At 39.2% G+C, this 17,820-nt stretch overlaps 1 protein-coding gene across 18 annotated transcripts in view; it reads left to right on the forward strand.

Moving 5' to 3' along the window:
- Positions 1-17,820, forward strand: part of MAGI1 (membrane associated guanylate kinase, WW and PDZ domain containing 1) — a 696,381-nt gene that overhangs the window by 611,381 nt on the left and 67,180 nt on the right. For all 18 annotated transcript variants that reach the window (XM_074284174.1, XM_074284160.1, XM_074284171.1 and 15 more), the window contains 2 exons: positions 2,873-3,055; positions 5,307-5,927. In XM_074284174.1, the coding sequence (XP_074140275.1) occupies positions 2,873-3,055; positions 5,307-5,927 (804 nt within the window). The remainder of the gene's footprint in view (positions 1-2,872; positions 3,056-5,306; positions 5,928-17,820) is intronic.

A 17,820-nucleotide genomic window follows, 5' to 3' on the forward strand; every position in this document is an offset into this window, starting at 1 on the left:
TTTAAAGGTCCAAAGTACATTTAGAGATCTAAAATTAACTCTCACTGCTGGGTGCCAGGTCCTTCGTTAAAGGGGTACATGATTTTTAATAGTTTTGGGTGGAAAGTGGAAGAGAAAAGGACAACAGGGAAGATGTAAAGAAAAGGATTCTGGGATATGAGGGCAATGTCTCCAATGTAAGCTAGAATGAGAATTCCTCCACACTCCCTGTTCTCCCTGAACATTATTACTGAGAACTTTATTGATGTATTGGAGAGATTGGATCTATATAGGTGGCAGATTCCACCAAAAAGGATAACTCAGAATCAAGAAGTATACAAGTTACAGCTAAAGAATTTTTGCTGAATAGATTTGAAAAGTGCCACGTGACATAGCTGGATTTTAATCTGATGAGTTGCAGGCAACTTTGTTAAGTTTTCCAACAATAGAGGTCTGCATCATTTCAACAAGGATCCCACGTATGTCTTTACTGAAAGCCCGATGGCAAATATTGCTCTTGTGGAAGAATTAGGCTACAAAGATAGGATTGGAGTTTGAAGCCTTGGGTTCACATCCCAACTCTTTACTCTGTGTGAACTCTAGAAAATCATATCATAAAATCATAAAAGCAGAGATCTTAAGCTAGAAGAACTTGGAGACTTTCTAATCCAACAATTTCATTTTAGAAAAGAAGCAGCAGAAATCCAGGAACATTAGTCAATTTGCTCAAGAGAAGTCACTTACAAATAGTAAGCATCAGAAGTAGGAGCTGACCCCAAGTCCATGGAATCAAGAGGCAATACTTCTGTTCTTTATAACATCCAGAACTCTGAAATCAGGGAGTTGGGGTGATGTGATCTCAAATGCTGCTTCCTGTTCCAAATCTAGAAATCTATGATGGACGCAAGTTTGTGTCAATAAGAGAGACTTTCACTTTTCAGGATATTTTCCTGCACGTTGATGTAATTGTTCTTTGGGGCCTTAAAAAGCACTTCATAGGGTTCTATGCCTTTCAAAATAAATTCTTCCCCTTTGATTTGAAAGTAAGATTTTTGTTCTAACTGAATAGACAAACAAATGAGATTCAAACTCAGTTGACATGTTAAGGATCCAAATTGTGAACAAAAATTGCTGCTTTTTCTTTTAATGACTAGTATGAAGCCATGTGAATTTGGCCATCAAAAAAAAAAAAATCTTCTGTAAAGTCAAAAAACACATGAACTGAAACAAGGAAAAACTGTCTGATGTTGGATATTTATTTTGACTATCTTAACAATTGTTGAGTTGGCCAACCAGGCAGTCAGTATGCATGTCTTGACAAAAGTGTGACATAAATGAATAGAGAAGTTTTTCCTAAGATGGTGATAAAATGTTTCTTTAGTATTTGTCTCTGAGGAATAGTACAGATTATTATGTTGTTTTCATTATTATGTTGTTCTATTATATTATTATGTAATTGTTTTATATACACTTGTGACAGATTTTTATAATATATATTTAATACTAGAACTTTTTGTGTTTTTCTATTGGGAAGCAGCAAGATACAGTGGGAAAGATAGTGGATTTGGAGTCAAAAAGCCTGGGTCCAAATTCTGACCGCCATTTTGCCTATTATGTGAACTTGAGAAAATCACCTTAGCACTTCTGACCTTGGTTTCCTTCTCTAAAAGATGAGACCCAGATGTAACCTATGGCCTCCCTTTCAAAACTAGATCAGAAATTTGATGTTTTTGTATCTAGAGTCCCTTCCATTTTTACCTTGTGATCTTTTATGATCCTTTCTTTTTATTTGCTTTTGTCCAATCAATGAGCCAACATCGATGAAATGCCTCCTCTGTGCCAGACACTGAATTAGACTTTAAAGTAAAAAAATCAAAGAGTCACAAGAACTAACAAGATTCTAACAGGAAAGACATTGCCTTTCTTTCGGTTTGTAATGTACATTCTCAGCACTTAAGCAGAGGCCTGGTACATAATTAGGACTTAATATTTATAAGTCTGATATTATTACTAAGATTATTGTTAGATTTATTGACTCTATGTACATGTGTAGATATTTAACTATAGAGAGAGAGAAAGGATAAATGAAAAGTAATTAAATATGATATGGGAAGTTAGATGGCCAGTGGTTAGAACACTGGGACTGAAGTTAGGAAGAGCCCAGTTCAAATCCAGCTGTGTAACCCCAGCCAAGTTACATAACCCTTTTTGCCTTAGTTTCCTCATATGTAAAGTGAGCTGGAGGAAAAAAAAATGGCAAAGTACTCTAATAACTTTGCCAAGAAAACTTTAAAGGGGGTCATGAAGAATCAGGTTTTGGCTGAAAGTGATTGAACATTAGCAACAAATACAGGATAACTTGAGAGAAGCATGAAAGATTTTTCATAGAAGATAGTGTTTAGGCTGTGTCTTGAATGAAGAACAGGATTTTATGAGGTGGAATTGAGCAATGAGTACATTCTCAACAAGAAGAATATCCAGTGCAAAAGTATAGAAATGGACATTGGAATGTCATGTGTGAGGAACAGGAAGAAGACCAGATGGACAGGGTGGGAGGGGAATTAATTTCCAAAAGCTAAGTTTAGAATGCTTTAAAGGCTAGAATTTGTATTTGATTCTATAGGCTTTAGGAAGCCACTAGAGTTTATTAAAAGGGGAGATCGTGGTCTGATCAGTGCTAAAAGAAAATCCCTCTGAATTTATTGTGAAGGATGGATGGAAGTGGGGAATAGCCTTGAGGCAGGGAGACACATTGAGGAACCAGTATAATCATCTACACAAGAGATTGTAAGGGCCTGAATTAAAAATTATGGGAAGAATGATGGGGTCAGATTCAAGAGATATGGAATTAATGGGTTTTTTGGTTTTAATTTTTCCTTCTTTTTGAAACCAGGTAAACCTTTTTTTACACGAAATCCATCTGAGTTGAAAGGCAAGTTCATTCATACAAAACTGAGGAAAAGCAGCAGAGGCTTTGGTTTCACTGTTGTTGGTGGAGATGAGCCTGATGAATTCCTCCAGATCAAGAGTTTGGTGTTGGATGGGCCTGCTGCATTGGACGGCAAGATGGAAACAGGTAAAGTGCTTGTCTGTGAAAAGTGGATTGAGCCTTCTACAGTGTGGTAGCCTGGGTTAAAATCCCAGATTTTGCACTTACTACTACTGTCAGTAGCTGTGGACAGGTCACTGTCCTTTCTTGACCTCAGTTGCCTTCTTGATAAAATGAGGGGTCCTTGTGTAGATGGCTTTTAAATCCCCTTCAAATTCTAAACCTTTTATTCTATGATTCTTCCTCCTTGGAGGCATTTTCTAGATTCTACAAGTTGCTAAATAGTACATACAATGATCAAATGTCTATAACAGTGATCCTCAAACTTTTTAAATAGGGGGCCAGTTCATTGTCCCTCAGACTATTGGAGGGCCGGAGTATAGTAAAAACAAAAACTCACATTCTGTCTCCGCCCCTCAGCCCATTATCTGTTGGGCTGCATAAACATCCTCAGAGGGCTGCATCTGGCCTGCAGATCTTAGTTTGAGAACCCCTGGTTTATAAAATGCTCTGCAAATTTTAATTGTTGATTGTTAGCATTATAAAGAGTAGTAGTATCAGAGACAAGGACCAGACTTGTAATTTCGTTGACACAGGGTCCAAGGTAAGGAAATTCTCTCACTCAATGCAGGGTAGCAGCTATTCTAAAACTTGCTGCCTCAGAGCAAAAGTCCTTGGTGGGTGTTTATGAACTTTAAAAAAAATTGACAATTACATATTAATGTAATTGATTTCCTTGGCAATCCCATAAATTTTATTGTACATATTTTACGGCATTACTCTGAAAAAGGGCCCATAGACCTCCCCAGACTACTAGAGAAGTAGTGGATACTTAGCAGATGTACCTACTACCTAGCCACCTCTAGAAGCTATGTTTCGTCATCTGGAAAGAACAACAGAATGAAAGATTTAGAGTTGGAATTGAATTAAAAGTTGTCTATCTCAGACCCCCTCATTTTACTAATGAGATAACCAAAGCCAACAATCCCTGCCTTAGTTTCATAGAGTACCGACAGGTCAAGTAATTATACACACACACACACACACACACACACACACACACACGTATATGTATAAATATATTTATGTATTTGCATATGTGTTTGTTTCTGTGTATATAAACATATACATACACATGTGTATATACATATATACACACAGACATATGAACATATCTGCGTGCACATATATATGTATATATATATACATATATACATACACACACATATATATGATGTATACTTAATAAAAATGTATTATTTGTTCTTTATATTTACCAATACTCAAACATATCTTCTATAACTACAATATCTAGGGCAACTAGTTGGTACCTAGAGCATTGGGTTTGGAGTCAAGACTCCTCTTCCTGAGTTCAAATCTTCCTAAGACACTCACTAGCTGTGTGACCCTGGCCAAGTCTCCTCACTCTATTGATCTGAGTTTCCTCATCTGTAAAATGTGCTGGAGAAGAAATGGCACTCTAGTATCTCTGCCGGTAAAACTCTCAATGGAGTCATGAAGATTTGGAAATGACAGAAAGGAATAAGTGACAAAATAACAATAGTAAAAGGATAGGACTGTACCTGTCAATGCCATTGTTCTAGGGAGTCCTGAACGAGAGAATGCCAGTTCAGATGGGCATTCTCCCTGCAATTTGTAATCTTTGAGAGTTGCCTCAAGTCCTGAGAGGCAAAGTGATTAATGACTCTGGGTCTCACAACAAGTATGAGTTAGTATCCTCTATTGATCTCATACACTCTTCCATCTCTCCAGCATAGCTTTATCTAAATGAACCTTCAAACACATATGAGGGGCTTACTATGTGTTAGGAACTGTGTTAAGTGCTAGAGAACTAAAGAAAAACAAAAGCAGTCCTGCCTTGGAAGAGCTTCTATTCTAATGGAATATGGCTCTCCATATATATTTATGTCATCAGGCAGCTGTATTTACCCGGCATATGAGCGATTCCTTTGCTTTGCCTTCTTTAGTAATTTACTAAAAGATTAAATAAAACAATTATGGACATGCGTAATTGTGCAAAAATAACCTTAATGTTCTCAGACTGTTGGTGATTCCCATTCTGCAAAGAAGACATGTACAAAGGAGTACAATATTGAATATGAAGAAAAATAGAGAACAACTCCTCTGCCTTCCTAATAACCCAGTCATCAAATCTGTTTTCAGCTGTCTCATCTCAATGCAGGGTTGGATGTTAATGATTAAGATAATAAATTCTTAGCCCATTCACTTTTTTCCCTCCAAAAACTTTCCTCTGCAGGGGACGTCATTGTCAGTGTGAATGATACCTGTGTGCTGGGACATACACATGCTCAAGTTGTAAAAATCTTCCAGTCCATTCCCATTGGTGCCAGCGTGGACCTCGAACTCTGCCGGGGTTATCCATTGCCTTTTGACCCAGATGATCCCAACACAAGCCTGGTGACTTCTGTGGCCATTTTGGATAAAGAACCCATCATCGTGAACGGTCAAGAGAACTATGACTCACCAGCCAGCCACAGTAGCAAGACGGGAAAAGTCAACGGCATGAAGGAGCCCCGACCCAGCAGTCCTGCCGAGGTGTCTTCAAATGGTTCCCATGGTTACCCCAATGATACTGTCTCTTTGGCTTCTTCTATAGCAACGCAACCAGAACTCATAACTGTTCATATAGTTAAAGGACCAATGGGCTTTGGCTTTACTATAGCGGACAGTCCTGGCGGAGGAGGTCAGAGGGTCAAACAAATTGTGGACAGTCCAAGGTGCCGAGGCTTAAAGGAAGGGGATCTCATAGTAGAAGTGAATAAGAAGAATGTGCAGAACCTTACTCACAATCAAGTGGTGGATATGTTGATCGAATGTCCAAAAGGGAGCGAGGTGACATTGCTGGTGCAACGAGGAGGTATGTTCATCAGAATCACATTTTCAGTTTAGTTTTGTTTTGGTTTTTCTTCCCTTGGTTAACTCAATTCATCGCCACTAGGCTTTTCAGGGCTTGCTCACATTTCTGCATTTAGGTAACAGAGATGTGGTTAATTAGCTTTTTTGTTGGCTTTTTTCTTAAGACCAGAGAGTCCTTTCAAAATTTCTTGTGAGCGTTCCGAATTCTGAATCTGTCAGACTGTGTATATCTATGAATCTTTATGGTATTGTTTCTTATTTTCCTTAAACTAAAGATTTATTTTAAGCAATTTTCTTCTCTCGCTCTCTTAACTGTATGCACATACACAAACATCCTCCGCCTGCAAAGATACATTTGAGCAGAAAAGACGGTGTGGGGAAGCAGGCAAAGCTTATGGCTGATGGCTCCAGAGTCATTTGCCCTGGGGTCAAATCTAGTGCTTCCCAAGTGTCTGTCAGCAAATCTTTCAATCTCTATGAACCTCAGTTTCCCCAGTTGTAAAGTGGCAAGACTAGATGATGTCTGTACCCCTTCATTCTGTCCTCCTATGATCCTCTGAAATGACTAAGGCATTCTCTTTGGTTCCCTAAGAGAGTTTTAAGGGTCTTTAAAATGAAAAAATCCCTTTATAAATCTAGAAGCCCTAGGGAATCCTTGCCAAAATGGTAATGCATCCGAATGCAGCATGGCTGGAATAGGTACTTGGGACTGTCTACAAATGGTGATCTTCCGGTGTAAGCTTGTGACCATCCATTCCAACATCCCCAATATGACTGGCTTTATCACATGGTGCAGTCAGATGCAGAAAGGGGGAGTTAATGAGATTCTTATCCTTCCATTTGTTCCATGGCAATTAATGGACTCACTTGTACTCTTGCCATTTGAAGTCTCATATCTTTGTCTGTTTTGAGGTTGAAATGTTAGGAACTGTGCAAGAAACCTGGACTCTAGAACAACCTGTCAGTGAGAATGAAAAGTGTTCTCTCAACTCTGACTGTTCCTGTAGGAAATCCTCAGAAGGAAATTTCTTTCTCAGAGTAGCTGTCATTTCTATCAGTAAAAGTATGAGGAGTCACTCTCAAATCTTGATCATCCTTTATAAACTGCAGAGGCATCCTAGAGAAGGGATTTGAGCATCAAGATCATGGCACAGGACCAATCAGTGGTAGGTCCAAGGAATAAACCCACGCTCTTGGACTTCTGATCCAATGCCGTGCCCTACTTAACTCTGAATGATACTGGCTGTTTCTCATTTGCCCACTTATCCCATTGGTAACTTGGAAACTTTCAAAGGGCTCTGGGCACACGGAGGCCTTCTCTGACTCAGTCTTGGCTCTTTTTGGCAGTGCATTCCTTTCAAAGAATAAACCCTCTGTCCTAACTCACACATTTGCTCTTTTGCTTTTGCTAAGGTTCTGATGAGCTTTTACAATTGGTCTAATGACTGTAGATCAAAAGAAATCTAACTATGCCCACCAACATACAAAAAGTGCTAAAAACAATGCTTCCTAAATTTTGACTTCCCAACATTAGCAAATGGAGCAGGTGATGGAGGACCGGTACCATTTGTTTTACAGTGTCTGTGTCATAGATTTCACAGAGTTAGAAACTCCATTTTATGGAAGAGGACTTCCCCTCCCACTCCAGTCCACTGAGGGGTAATCAGCCACCCAAGATTACCCATGGCCAAGCAGAGACTAAGAGCACGGGATCTTAGATTTTGATGTCTGATCTCATACTGGTCATCGGTGCAATCAGTTCATCTTATATATGGGGAAACCAAAATCCAGAGAGGTCACCTATTGGCTTAGGATCACATGACTTATAAAGTGGCAGACTCAGAATTTGAACCCAGATCCTTTAACTCCTAATTCAGTGCCTTTTCCCCTACTCTACTGTGTCCATGTCTCCCACTTTAATTCTTTACCAGTCTGAAAACTTTTTCTAAGTTATACCCTCAGCACTGTGTGATTGCATGACAGTAAATTAAAGTGGGAATTTCTAAAATATTGAAGTCTTGGTTGACACAGTGTTTACCCCAGAAACTAATTTAAAATATTAACAGTCTTGACAATACACCATATGCCTTTATGTTTGATTTATGCATGGAGTAGAAAGTTTGCAAATCCAAAGTTGGCAGACTAGCACCAGATACTATTAATCTTTCTGGGAAAGAGTATAAATATGTGTGTTCTGGCCATTCATTAGTTATTTGTATCATAGCTGACATTTAATTATCCCTCTTATGTTGCATGGGCATAATGAGAAAGTTTGATCAAGGAAAAGAGACAGCTACTTTCACCAAGAGAGTCTATGGTCAGTTGACTTCCTCTGCCTAATGAGTTCCATTTCTGTCATCACGCCAAGTATGTAGATTGATAAACTCATTAAATCCAGATTGCCCAGGAGTTCTCGGGGATTCAAAGCCTGCAGTATTGGTTATTCCTAAGATCTTTCCCAGCCCAGGCTGCTTAATTCCTGCTGCAGACAGATCAGAAAAGGGAATGGGAGTCGGGCTTTGATTTCTCGGGATAGTTATCCCGGCCTCACTTATGCTTCTGGCTCTGATTTGGGGTTTGCTTTTTTCAGGGTTCAATCGATTTTGAATTGAACACGTTCTTTGGCTTTCAGTTTTCATCCCCAAATGAACCAAGTGCTCAAATTTAACTTGGAAAATTTCAGAGTTTAGTAAATTAGGCTTAGCAGTGATTGTTCCTCCCCCTGCCAGGGGAAGGGAGGAAATCTGGCCCCTTTCCTGCGGAGAAGAGAGCCCCATATCAGTTGTTACCTGCTGGTTGATCAATGCCATTTCCTGAAAAGGGATGCAGATAGAGCTTATCTCAAAACTGCAGCCAAAGACAAATGTCCTAGTTCCCATAATATCTGGGGTTCGTGTCTTTAACCTCTCATCCACACCCTCATTTTTAGAAACCTTTCTTCTGCCAGTACTATCTTATGGGAATTTTAGGAATCAGTCCCCATCCCACCTTCTGCCCATCACCACTTTTTCTGCTTTCATTCAGTAAGTTTGCATCTGTCTCACTCCCTCTCTCTTCATCTTTTTCTTCTTTTGTCCTCTGTCTCTCTCTGCTTCTCTATCACTGTCTGTGTCTGTCTCTCTTTGCCTCTCTGTCTCTGTCCCATCCTTTTTCTCTCCATTCTTCCTTGCCTCCTTCCTTCTCTCTCTCTGTCTCAGTCTCTCTTCATCTTTCTTCCTCTCTCTGTCTCTCTTCCTTTCCTTGTATCTCTCTCTCTTTCTCCCTTCCTCCCTCCCTTCTTCCTTCTCTCCTTCTCTCTCCCCCCTCTACTTTTCTCTCCCTTTTTCTCCCTCCCTGTCTCTCTCCTGCCTTTGCCTCTGTTCTTTACCTCTTTCCTCTGCTTGTCCTTCCCTCCTTCTCCCTCTGCTGTCCACTGAGGAGACTGCGAGCACTTGCTGCCAGCTGGCCCCTGAGCGTCCCTGCTCTGTGGAACTTCTCCATTTTAGGGCAGTCAGGTAATACAGTGACAGGTGTCCAGAAGATGATGTCAGAGGTCAATCACTAGTTGAGCTTTCAACAGATGGGGGATAGGAGGGGTGAGTAGAGAGAAAGTTGCTTCAGCCAGAGCTCATGTCTCTCTTTTCTCCTTCCCTCCCTCCCTCCTCCTTTCCTTCCCCCTCTTCCCCATCTCTCTATCTCTGTCTCTCTCTTTCTCTTTGTGACAAACATGTCTGGTTCTGAGCACTGGCACCATAGAGCTGAATATGAAACTATCCCTACACTAATGAAGCAACTAATCTAATAAAGCAGAGATTACTCCACTTACTGTAACGATTAAAATTTTTCAAAACACTTTTCTCATAACGAGGCTGTTTGGAATAACAGAAAGAATGCAACATTTGGAAACAAAAGACCTGGGTTCGAATTCTGACACACATCACTTCGATGTAAATTGGGGTGGGTCATATATCATCCTTGACCCTCAGTTTTCCTATCAGCAAAATAAAGGGGTTAGAATGCATGGCCAGTCAAAGGTTCCCTCCAGTTCCAAATCTGCAATCCTATTGAATAAGTAGCAAAAGTATCCTCAGTTTCTACATAGAAGAACAGAGACTAGATAGCCCCAATGCCCTTTTCTGTGTTCACCTCTGCCAGAGCTGGGATTCGGATTCCCAGGAGCAACTTTGTTCTCTAAGTTCCCCCCTGTTCTGTGCTGATTCTGAGGAGCCTCCTGGCTCTTGGGCCCATTGGTAGACAAACAGTTTTTAAAATGTGAAACTGAACAACTAGTCAGAATATAATTAGCATATCAAGAGAATCATAAGAACTGACTTTTTCACTTGAAAAAGTTGTTTTACTTGAGACTCACAACAGCTCGATATGGTTGGGCCTGGAGGTATCATTCCCCCATTTACAGATGGGGAAACTGTGGCTCAGAGCAGACAGATATGACATGTTCGTGATCCATAGATGATGAATGTCAGAGTCAGAATATCAATCTAGATCTTCCTGATTTCATATCCAGTGCTTTAAGCACTGCATCACCATACTTCTCAGCTGTGTGTGTTCAGGGGCAAATGGACAACCAGCTTTTGAAAAAGAAGCTCGTTGACACTACCGGAAGAATCAGTGGGCTAGACCCAAATCTTCCTCATCATGATGATATGACATCAAATATGTCACCTTGGGAGAGCTAGGTGATGTAGTGGATAGAGTACCAGCCCTGAAGTCAGGAGGACCTGAGTTCGAATCTGGTCTCAGACACTTAACACTTCCTAGCTGTGTGATCCTGGACAACTCACTTAAGCCCAATTACCTCAGCAAATAAAATAAAATAAAATGTCACCTCCCTTCTGGGAGCATAATTTCCTCAGGTTTAATAAATAATAAAATTGGAATGGACAATCTAGAAGGCCCCATCTTGTTTCTATTTTTTTTTAATTAATTTTATAATTATAACTTTTTTTTTGACAGCACATATGCGCATAGGTAATTTTTTTTTTTTTTTTACTACATTATCCCTTGTATTCCCTTCTGTTCCAAATTTTCCCCCTCCTTCCCTCTACCCCCTCCCCTAGATGGCAGGCATTCCCATACATATTAAATATCTTATAGTATATGCTTGGTACAATATATATGTGCAGAACCGAATTTTGTTGTTGTTTTTGTTGCAAAGGAAGAATTGTATTCGGAAGCTAAAAATAATCTGGGAAGGAAAAAAAATGCTCACAGTTTACACTCATTTCCCAGTGTTTCTTTTCTGGGTGTAGCTGATTCTGTCCATCCCACCTTGTTTCAGGAATTGATAAAACCTTTTAAGAGGAAGAAACTTGCATCTTCCTTCTAGTTTCCTCCTAGCTGTTGTTTTCCCAACTAGATTATAAGCCCCTTTTAAAGTAGAGACTGTCTTGTATTTATATCTTCAGAGCTTAACGCTGTTCCTGACACATAATGAGTCCTAAATAGATGATTGCTTCCTCACCCTAGATGTCCACCCATCTATATCTATACCAGATCCATAACTATATATACATATATGTGTATATATAATATTTATTCACCTGTCCATCTATATATACATTCATTCATTTACATATCTACATATATACACATACCTATCTATATATCCATCAACCCTCCTATGTACATATATATATGTAGATATATATATATTCATCCATTCCATCTTTCTATCTAGTCATCCCTCTATCCATTCATCCTTCAATAAACATTCAATTTTAGTATTCACTTTGTGTAACTATGTATAAAATAATTTTATATCCAAATTTAATCACTCAACAAAAAAATCAAAATATTTCTATATTCTGATTTGACTAAGTAGGATAAAATAAAATAAAGCAGTAAGAAAAAAATAGTTAAAAATAAAAGTGATAAAAGCATCTTGCAAAAATGAACAGTAGAAGAAGAGAAGCAAATAAAAAAGCAACTAAAATTGATAAAATTTAATACAGGTTACTATATATATTCTCTCTCATGATAAACTATAAATGGTTCATAATTCTACATATAATATTATTTTATCTATTTAATCTAATTAGAATATTGGAATGTTTTGAAGTTTGCTTTTAGTTGATTATATCTTAATGTTAATTGATTATAATTTGAAATCATTTTCTACATATTAAGCCTAGGAATCAATGTTTGTTGAATGAAGTTATATCAAATAAGTCACAGCTTTTTCATGCATGTCAGTCTAGGACCCTTTTTTGAAGGGTTTCTTAGAAGGAAAGAACTTGTATTGTAGACATTCATATGAGTACTGATGCCACTTGATGAGCAACAGGATATGAGATGTAATCTTTTTATTTCTAGTTCCTTCATCCAACAGACAGCATCTTGAGGTATACAAGGTGTGGCTATCACTTAGTAGAGTTGATTGACCATGGTACAACCAAAGATTCAGCACAACTAAACATCAAGCACCAATCATTGTGTACAAAAGATTAATAGAAGAGGAAAGGGTCAAAATTGGCAATGAGTGCGTTTCTCAATCTGTCACCCATTTGCCTTTTTTCCCCGATGAGCACACAATAACACAGGGGTCATAGTGGGTATTTCTTGTGATACAGGGATGAAGCTTTCCTCACTTTTAACTAATTAAGAAGCGTTACCAAATCTAGAATTAACAATGAATTGGGACAAATCATCTCATTTCTTTGGAAACTTGTAGCTAAGAATTAAATGGAGTCATTCCCTGGCAAGAAAACTTTTTGTCACAATAACTCTTTAGGAGTACCTTTCTTACATAAAAATGAGTCTCGTGGCTAAACAGATGAACGAAGGCTGGGGGTACACAGAACAAATTGGTGCTTCTTCATTCACCATCAAAAGTACTAAAGATGCTTAGTTCATTAAGTCCTAATCGATTCAAACAGAAAAAGCAATATCTAATCTCACATCATTAGCATTATCTCTCCTTTGTAGTTTTTTCTTCCTTAACGAAGCAAAACCATCATAATTAGACTGTGCTGAGCTATTTGTGAAAGAGTTCAAGTCTGCTAAAGAAGCTGCTCACATCAGTCCACCTTTTAGTCTCGCTCTGGAGACAACAACGCTGAGGATTCAGCAGCCAGAGCATCCCAGACAGAGTCTGCTCCCCATAATGACAGAGGATCGTAAATCTAGAGCTCAAGTGAATTTCAGAGATTATGTCTAGTGCACAGTGAACAGCAGAGTCTGACAAAAGGACCAAGATTATTTTCATAATCAGTTCACAGTATAACAATAACAATAATTTTAGTTGATGTTTAGGATTTAAGGTTTGCAGAGCACTTTTTTCTTAAGTCACTTTTTTTTTTTGCAATATCTCTCAAAAGTGCTCCCTCTTCTTTGACATCACCATCACTACAGTGCAGACCTTTATCACCTCATGCCTGGATTATTATGCTAGTTGCTGGGGGTATGGACTGCCTCAGATTTCTCCCTACTCTAATCCATCCTCTAATAGCCACCAAAGGAATTTTCTTAAAGTGTCAGTTTGATCATGTCACTCCCTTACTCAATAAACTCCAGTGGCTCCCATTGCTTCTAGAAGCAAATGCAAAATGCTCTGTTTGGCTTTCAAAGCCATTCGTCACCTTTCTATCCTTCAGCCTTGCCTACTTTCTAGTCTTCTTTTGCCTTGTTTCCTGATACATGCTCTTCAGTCCAGTTTCAGGTCTTTGATGCGCAGGTTATTGGGTGGTACCATAGTGCTCAGAGTGCTGAGTCTACATTATGGAAGACTAATTTTTCTTGAATTCAAATCTGGCTGAAGATACTTTTCTTTAGCTTTGTGACTCTAGATAAGTCACTTAATCTTGTAAAAATGATCTGGAGAAGGAAATGTCAAACCACTCCAGTATCCCTGCCAAGAAAACTGCAAATGGGACCCCGAAGAATCACACACCACTGAAGTCACTCAACAACAACAGCAACGATCAAAATCCAGCCCTATTAGAAAAAGCTTTCTCGGGTGGCAAAATCTCACGCTGCTCTTTTGGTTGTTGTTGGCTCAACAGGCTTCCCTTTCCTGTTCAGTAACAATATATTGGATGTCTGTTCTGACCTTTAGACCTTAGAATTGTAAGGTCATCTTGCCCAGCCCTTTCCTGAAATAGGAACTCCTTCTACCATAGCTCAATATGTAGTGAACCAGCCTGTTTTGAAGATAGCTAGTAAACAGGGAACTCATTACCTCCTAAGGAACCTGAATTGTTAGGAAGTTCTTCCTTATACTGAAAAAAAGAAAAAAAAAGAAGTGTCTGCTTCCTATAATGACAGAGGATCATAAATCTAGGGCTCAAATGAGTTTCAGAGATTATATCTAGTCTGACTGCTATATTGTATGAAAAAGTAAATGGAGGTTTATGGAGGTTAAATCCAGAGTCATACATGTTGGAAAGTATTGGAGGTAACATTTGAATTCAAGGCATGAATGTAAATTCTTCTGAGCTTAAATAGTTTATCCCTAAATAAGTAAATGCAGAATACATAGGAGATAAATATTCAGTGATTGGAGGAATGGTAATAACTAAGGGAATCAGAAAAAGGCCTTTTCAATGAGATAGCCCTTGAGCTGAGCCATCCAGGAAGGTTTGGGAAGAGGCAAAGATGAGGAGATCCAAGCCCATGCATGGAACTGGGAGATCAAATGCTCTGGGAAAGTGGAGTGTGAGAAGGGGCAAGTTCCTATTCTCACTAACCTGGAAAGACAGGCTCTATCTAGACTGTGAAAAGCTTCAAATACTAAACATAGGAGGGTTGACATATTACCTTAGAAGACAATGGGAAGTCAATTAGAATGTCATGAGCCAGGAATTGACATGGTCAGATCTGTTCTTTAGGAATATTCATCTGGCAGCAGGGTAGAAGATGGCTTAAAGAAGAAAGAGCCTAAATGAATGCTTATTGATTGATGGATGGATTGGATATAGGGATATAGTGCTGTAGGAATGCAGGTGAGAAATAATGGGAGTCCATACCAGCAAGGGATTCTGGTCCTGTGAGTGAAGAGGAGATAACTGTGAGCAGTGGTGAGGAGGTAGAATTAGTGTGATGTGACAATTTCTGGTTTTGTTTTCTGGATCCAAAGAGAGTGAATCGAATCCCTCATGTACATAGTAACCTCTCATTTATTTGAAATCAGCTCTTATATCCCCATAAGTCTTCAGAATTCTAGGCTAATTATCAAAACACCTGGGGGATCTTTAATTGAGCTCTGGATAACATGATGTGGAGGCTTCCACATACTAGTCTTTCCCTTTTATAGACAATATATCAATAATGATGCTCATTGTGTAAACATCACCCCAATTCTTGGTCATATTTATTCAATACTTTGGATGGAGAGACACACACATAGAGATACACACACACACACACACACACACACACACACACACACACAGATACAAATATAGATATATCGCCTCCCTAACATCCCTTCTAAAATATATCACCGAGGACCAAGGTGCCATAGATGTAGTCTGATCAGGGAGTCCTATAGACCCGCTGCCTCTCTTCTGGACCTCATACTTATGTTCCTGTAGTCTTGTACAGGTAACATAACTCAGAGGCCGAGAGCAGGACTTGGCATTAGGAAATTAGAAATTCCAAGCCCATCTTAGCCGTTATCATCCTTAGAAAGTGGCTTAACCCGTAGGAGATTTCTGGAGGTATAGAGAAGTTAATCCAATGCTCTTTCCATGTTAAGTCTTCATTTGCAGTTTAAACATCAAGCCTCTACCTTGAGCTGTCTATGTTCCCTTTTTCAGTTATTGTCAGAGGATAGGGACTTGCAGAGTGCAAAGGCCTTTTAGGTGAAGGGGCAGGTAAGTTGAGCTAAAAGAAAGCAGAGCTTCCAGGATGTGGAAAGGAAGGAAATGCAGCATCTCATGCAATGAATAAATAGCCTGGAACAGAGTTTGTGAGAAGCCTTTATGTGGTGACAGGCTAGAAAGATAGATTGTAGCCAGACTGTGAAGTGGTTTAAATGGGAAACAAAGTCATTTGTATTCCATCTTTGTGGCTATATCTTCCCTGGGAGCTTTCTTTTTGCATGTGGGTCGTTGTCTGATAGTGTGATCCTGGATGTATCAAATCCAATATAACAATATGTCAGAGTATGCAATTTCATGTTACCAGAGCTCCCAGTGTGGGAACTCCTTCCACAGACACAAATTTCATCTCATCTTTATCTTCATTTCCATCCCCTAGCCCTGTTTATACATATATACATGCAAGATGTGCATAAATTATACACACAAGTATCTGAGTGTATAGCTCATGTTCTCATTGAGGTTCAGTGAGATTAAATGACTTGACCAAGGTTTGCAAGCCTTGCCAGCTTCCTGATGTCCATTTCATCGCTCTGTCTGCTCTCCGATGTTGCCATCCTCAGTCCAAGCAGAGACTGATAGCAGCAATCTGAAGAGATTCCCTGGAATCCAATGAGTTAATTCAGATGCCTATTGGGCCTTTTTTTTTTTTTTTTATAAAATCATCTCTGATTTCTTTTTAATAAAGCCAGCTACATTGCCATTCAGCTGTGCATCTGGCTTGATTAGTCTCATTTATTCCAGAAGAACAACAGGAAACAGCAAGAATGAGAGAGGAGAGGAAATAAGGATCACAGCATTTGATCTCTGGAATGAAAAACTTGTTGGATTCCATCCTTATATGTAGACTTTATTGGGCACTTAAATATTTCATGGCTGGCCATGAATTTCTCACAATTTCTTTATCTCACTATAAATGGGAATCTTCAACGTACTCCTTCAGTATGGTTTATCATTTTACATCTCGTTCCCCATTAAAAGTTTCCATTAAACTGCCTCATCGTCCTTGGCTCTCTCTGCATCTGCGCATCATGAATGGGCCCGGCATTTTAAAGTTAAGCCTAAATTGAGATTCGGTCTGAGGAAAAAGAGGCGAAACCGATTCTCATGGCCTGCCTTGGATCAGCTACAAGATGAGGCAGAATGAGAATCAAATTAAATAGCAGAGCAAAATGTTTTTCTGTAACTGCCCATAGTAATAGCCATCCCTAGGCAGAACTTCATTAGAAAACTGCAAAAAGTCCAAGAAAAGAGCTTTCTTTCATCTCTAATCCCTGTAATCATTTAGGCCAGAAACAGATATTATATCCACCAGTGGAATTACAAGAAACTTAATATCTGCACAGGAGGGAAAATGTTACTCAAAGCTTCGTATTTGTGCCTTCTCACCGACTCCTGTATAAATGGTTCCTTCTCAGAGCAGGCTGGAGATCAGGGGTTTGGCCTTTCTCAGTCACTCTGCATAAAATAGAAATAAGATATTCCTTGGCTGAACTATCTTTTCTTGGTGAACTGTGTCCCATATTTAAGGGAGTTTCATGGATTTCCTCAACTTAGGAGTTCAGAATTAATGTTACCACAAAGCAAGAGGGTGATTGTTGTGGTTTGGGGTCATTGCTGCTGCTGTTGTTATTATTAAAGTGATTCCATGTGAGAAAATTACCTCTGCCAAAGCAGATTGGCACCTTGACTGCAGCTCCTGGAGTACCCACCCAGAGTCATATAGTTAGATTTGATTCTGGGTCTTATCTTTGAAGCTGGATCTCTGTCCATAATGCTTAGCTGCTTCTCATGGCTGGCACAGAGAGGATAAGCACTAGGTAAGAACTGGGATTTTCCCAGGTTGAGTGTAACTTTCTCTCCTGATGCTGGACAGCTCCTTTCCTGAAATCTGTGATCTCTGTTGCCTTGGGCACTGAAAAGGTTTAAGTTCTTTCCCTAAAAGTGTACAGCCAGTAGGTTTAAAAGGCAAAACTTGAATCTAAATCCTCTCCCTCCCAGACCAATCTCTGTTCAGTATCTTATGCAAATGCAGTTATGAGGATAAGAATTAGAGCCATGATTTCATTGATATTA

Source organism: Sminthopsis crassicaudata, chromosome 1 (genome assembly GCF_048593235.1).
Source record: "Sminthopsis crassicaudata isolate SCR6 chromosome 1, ASM4859323v1, whole genome shotgun sequence".
Classification (NCBI taxonomy): Eukaryota; Metazoa; Chordata; class Mammalia; order Dasyuromorphia; family Dasyuridae; genus Sminthopsis; species Sminthopsis crassicaudata.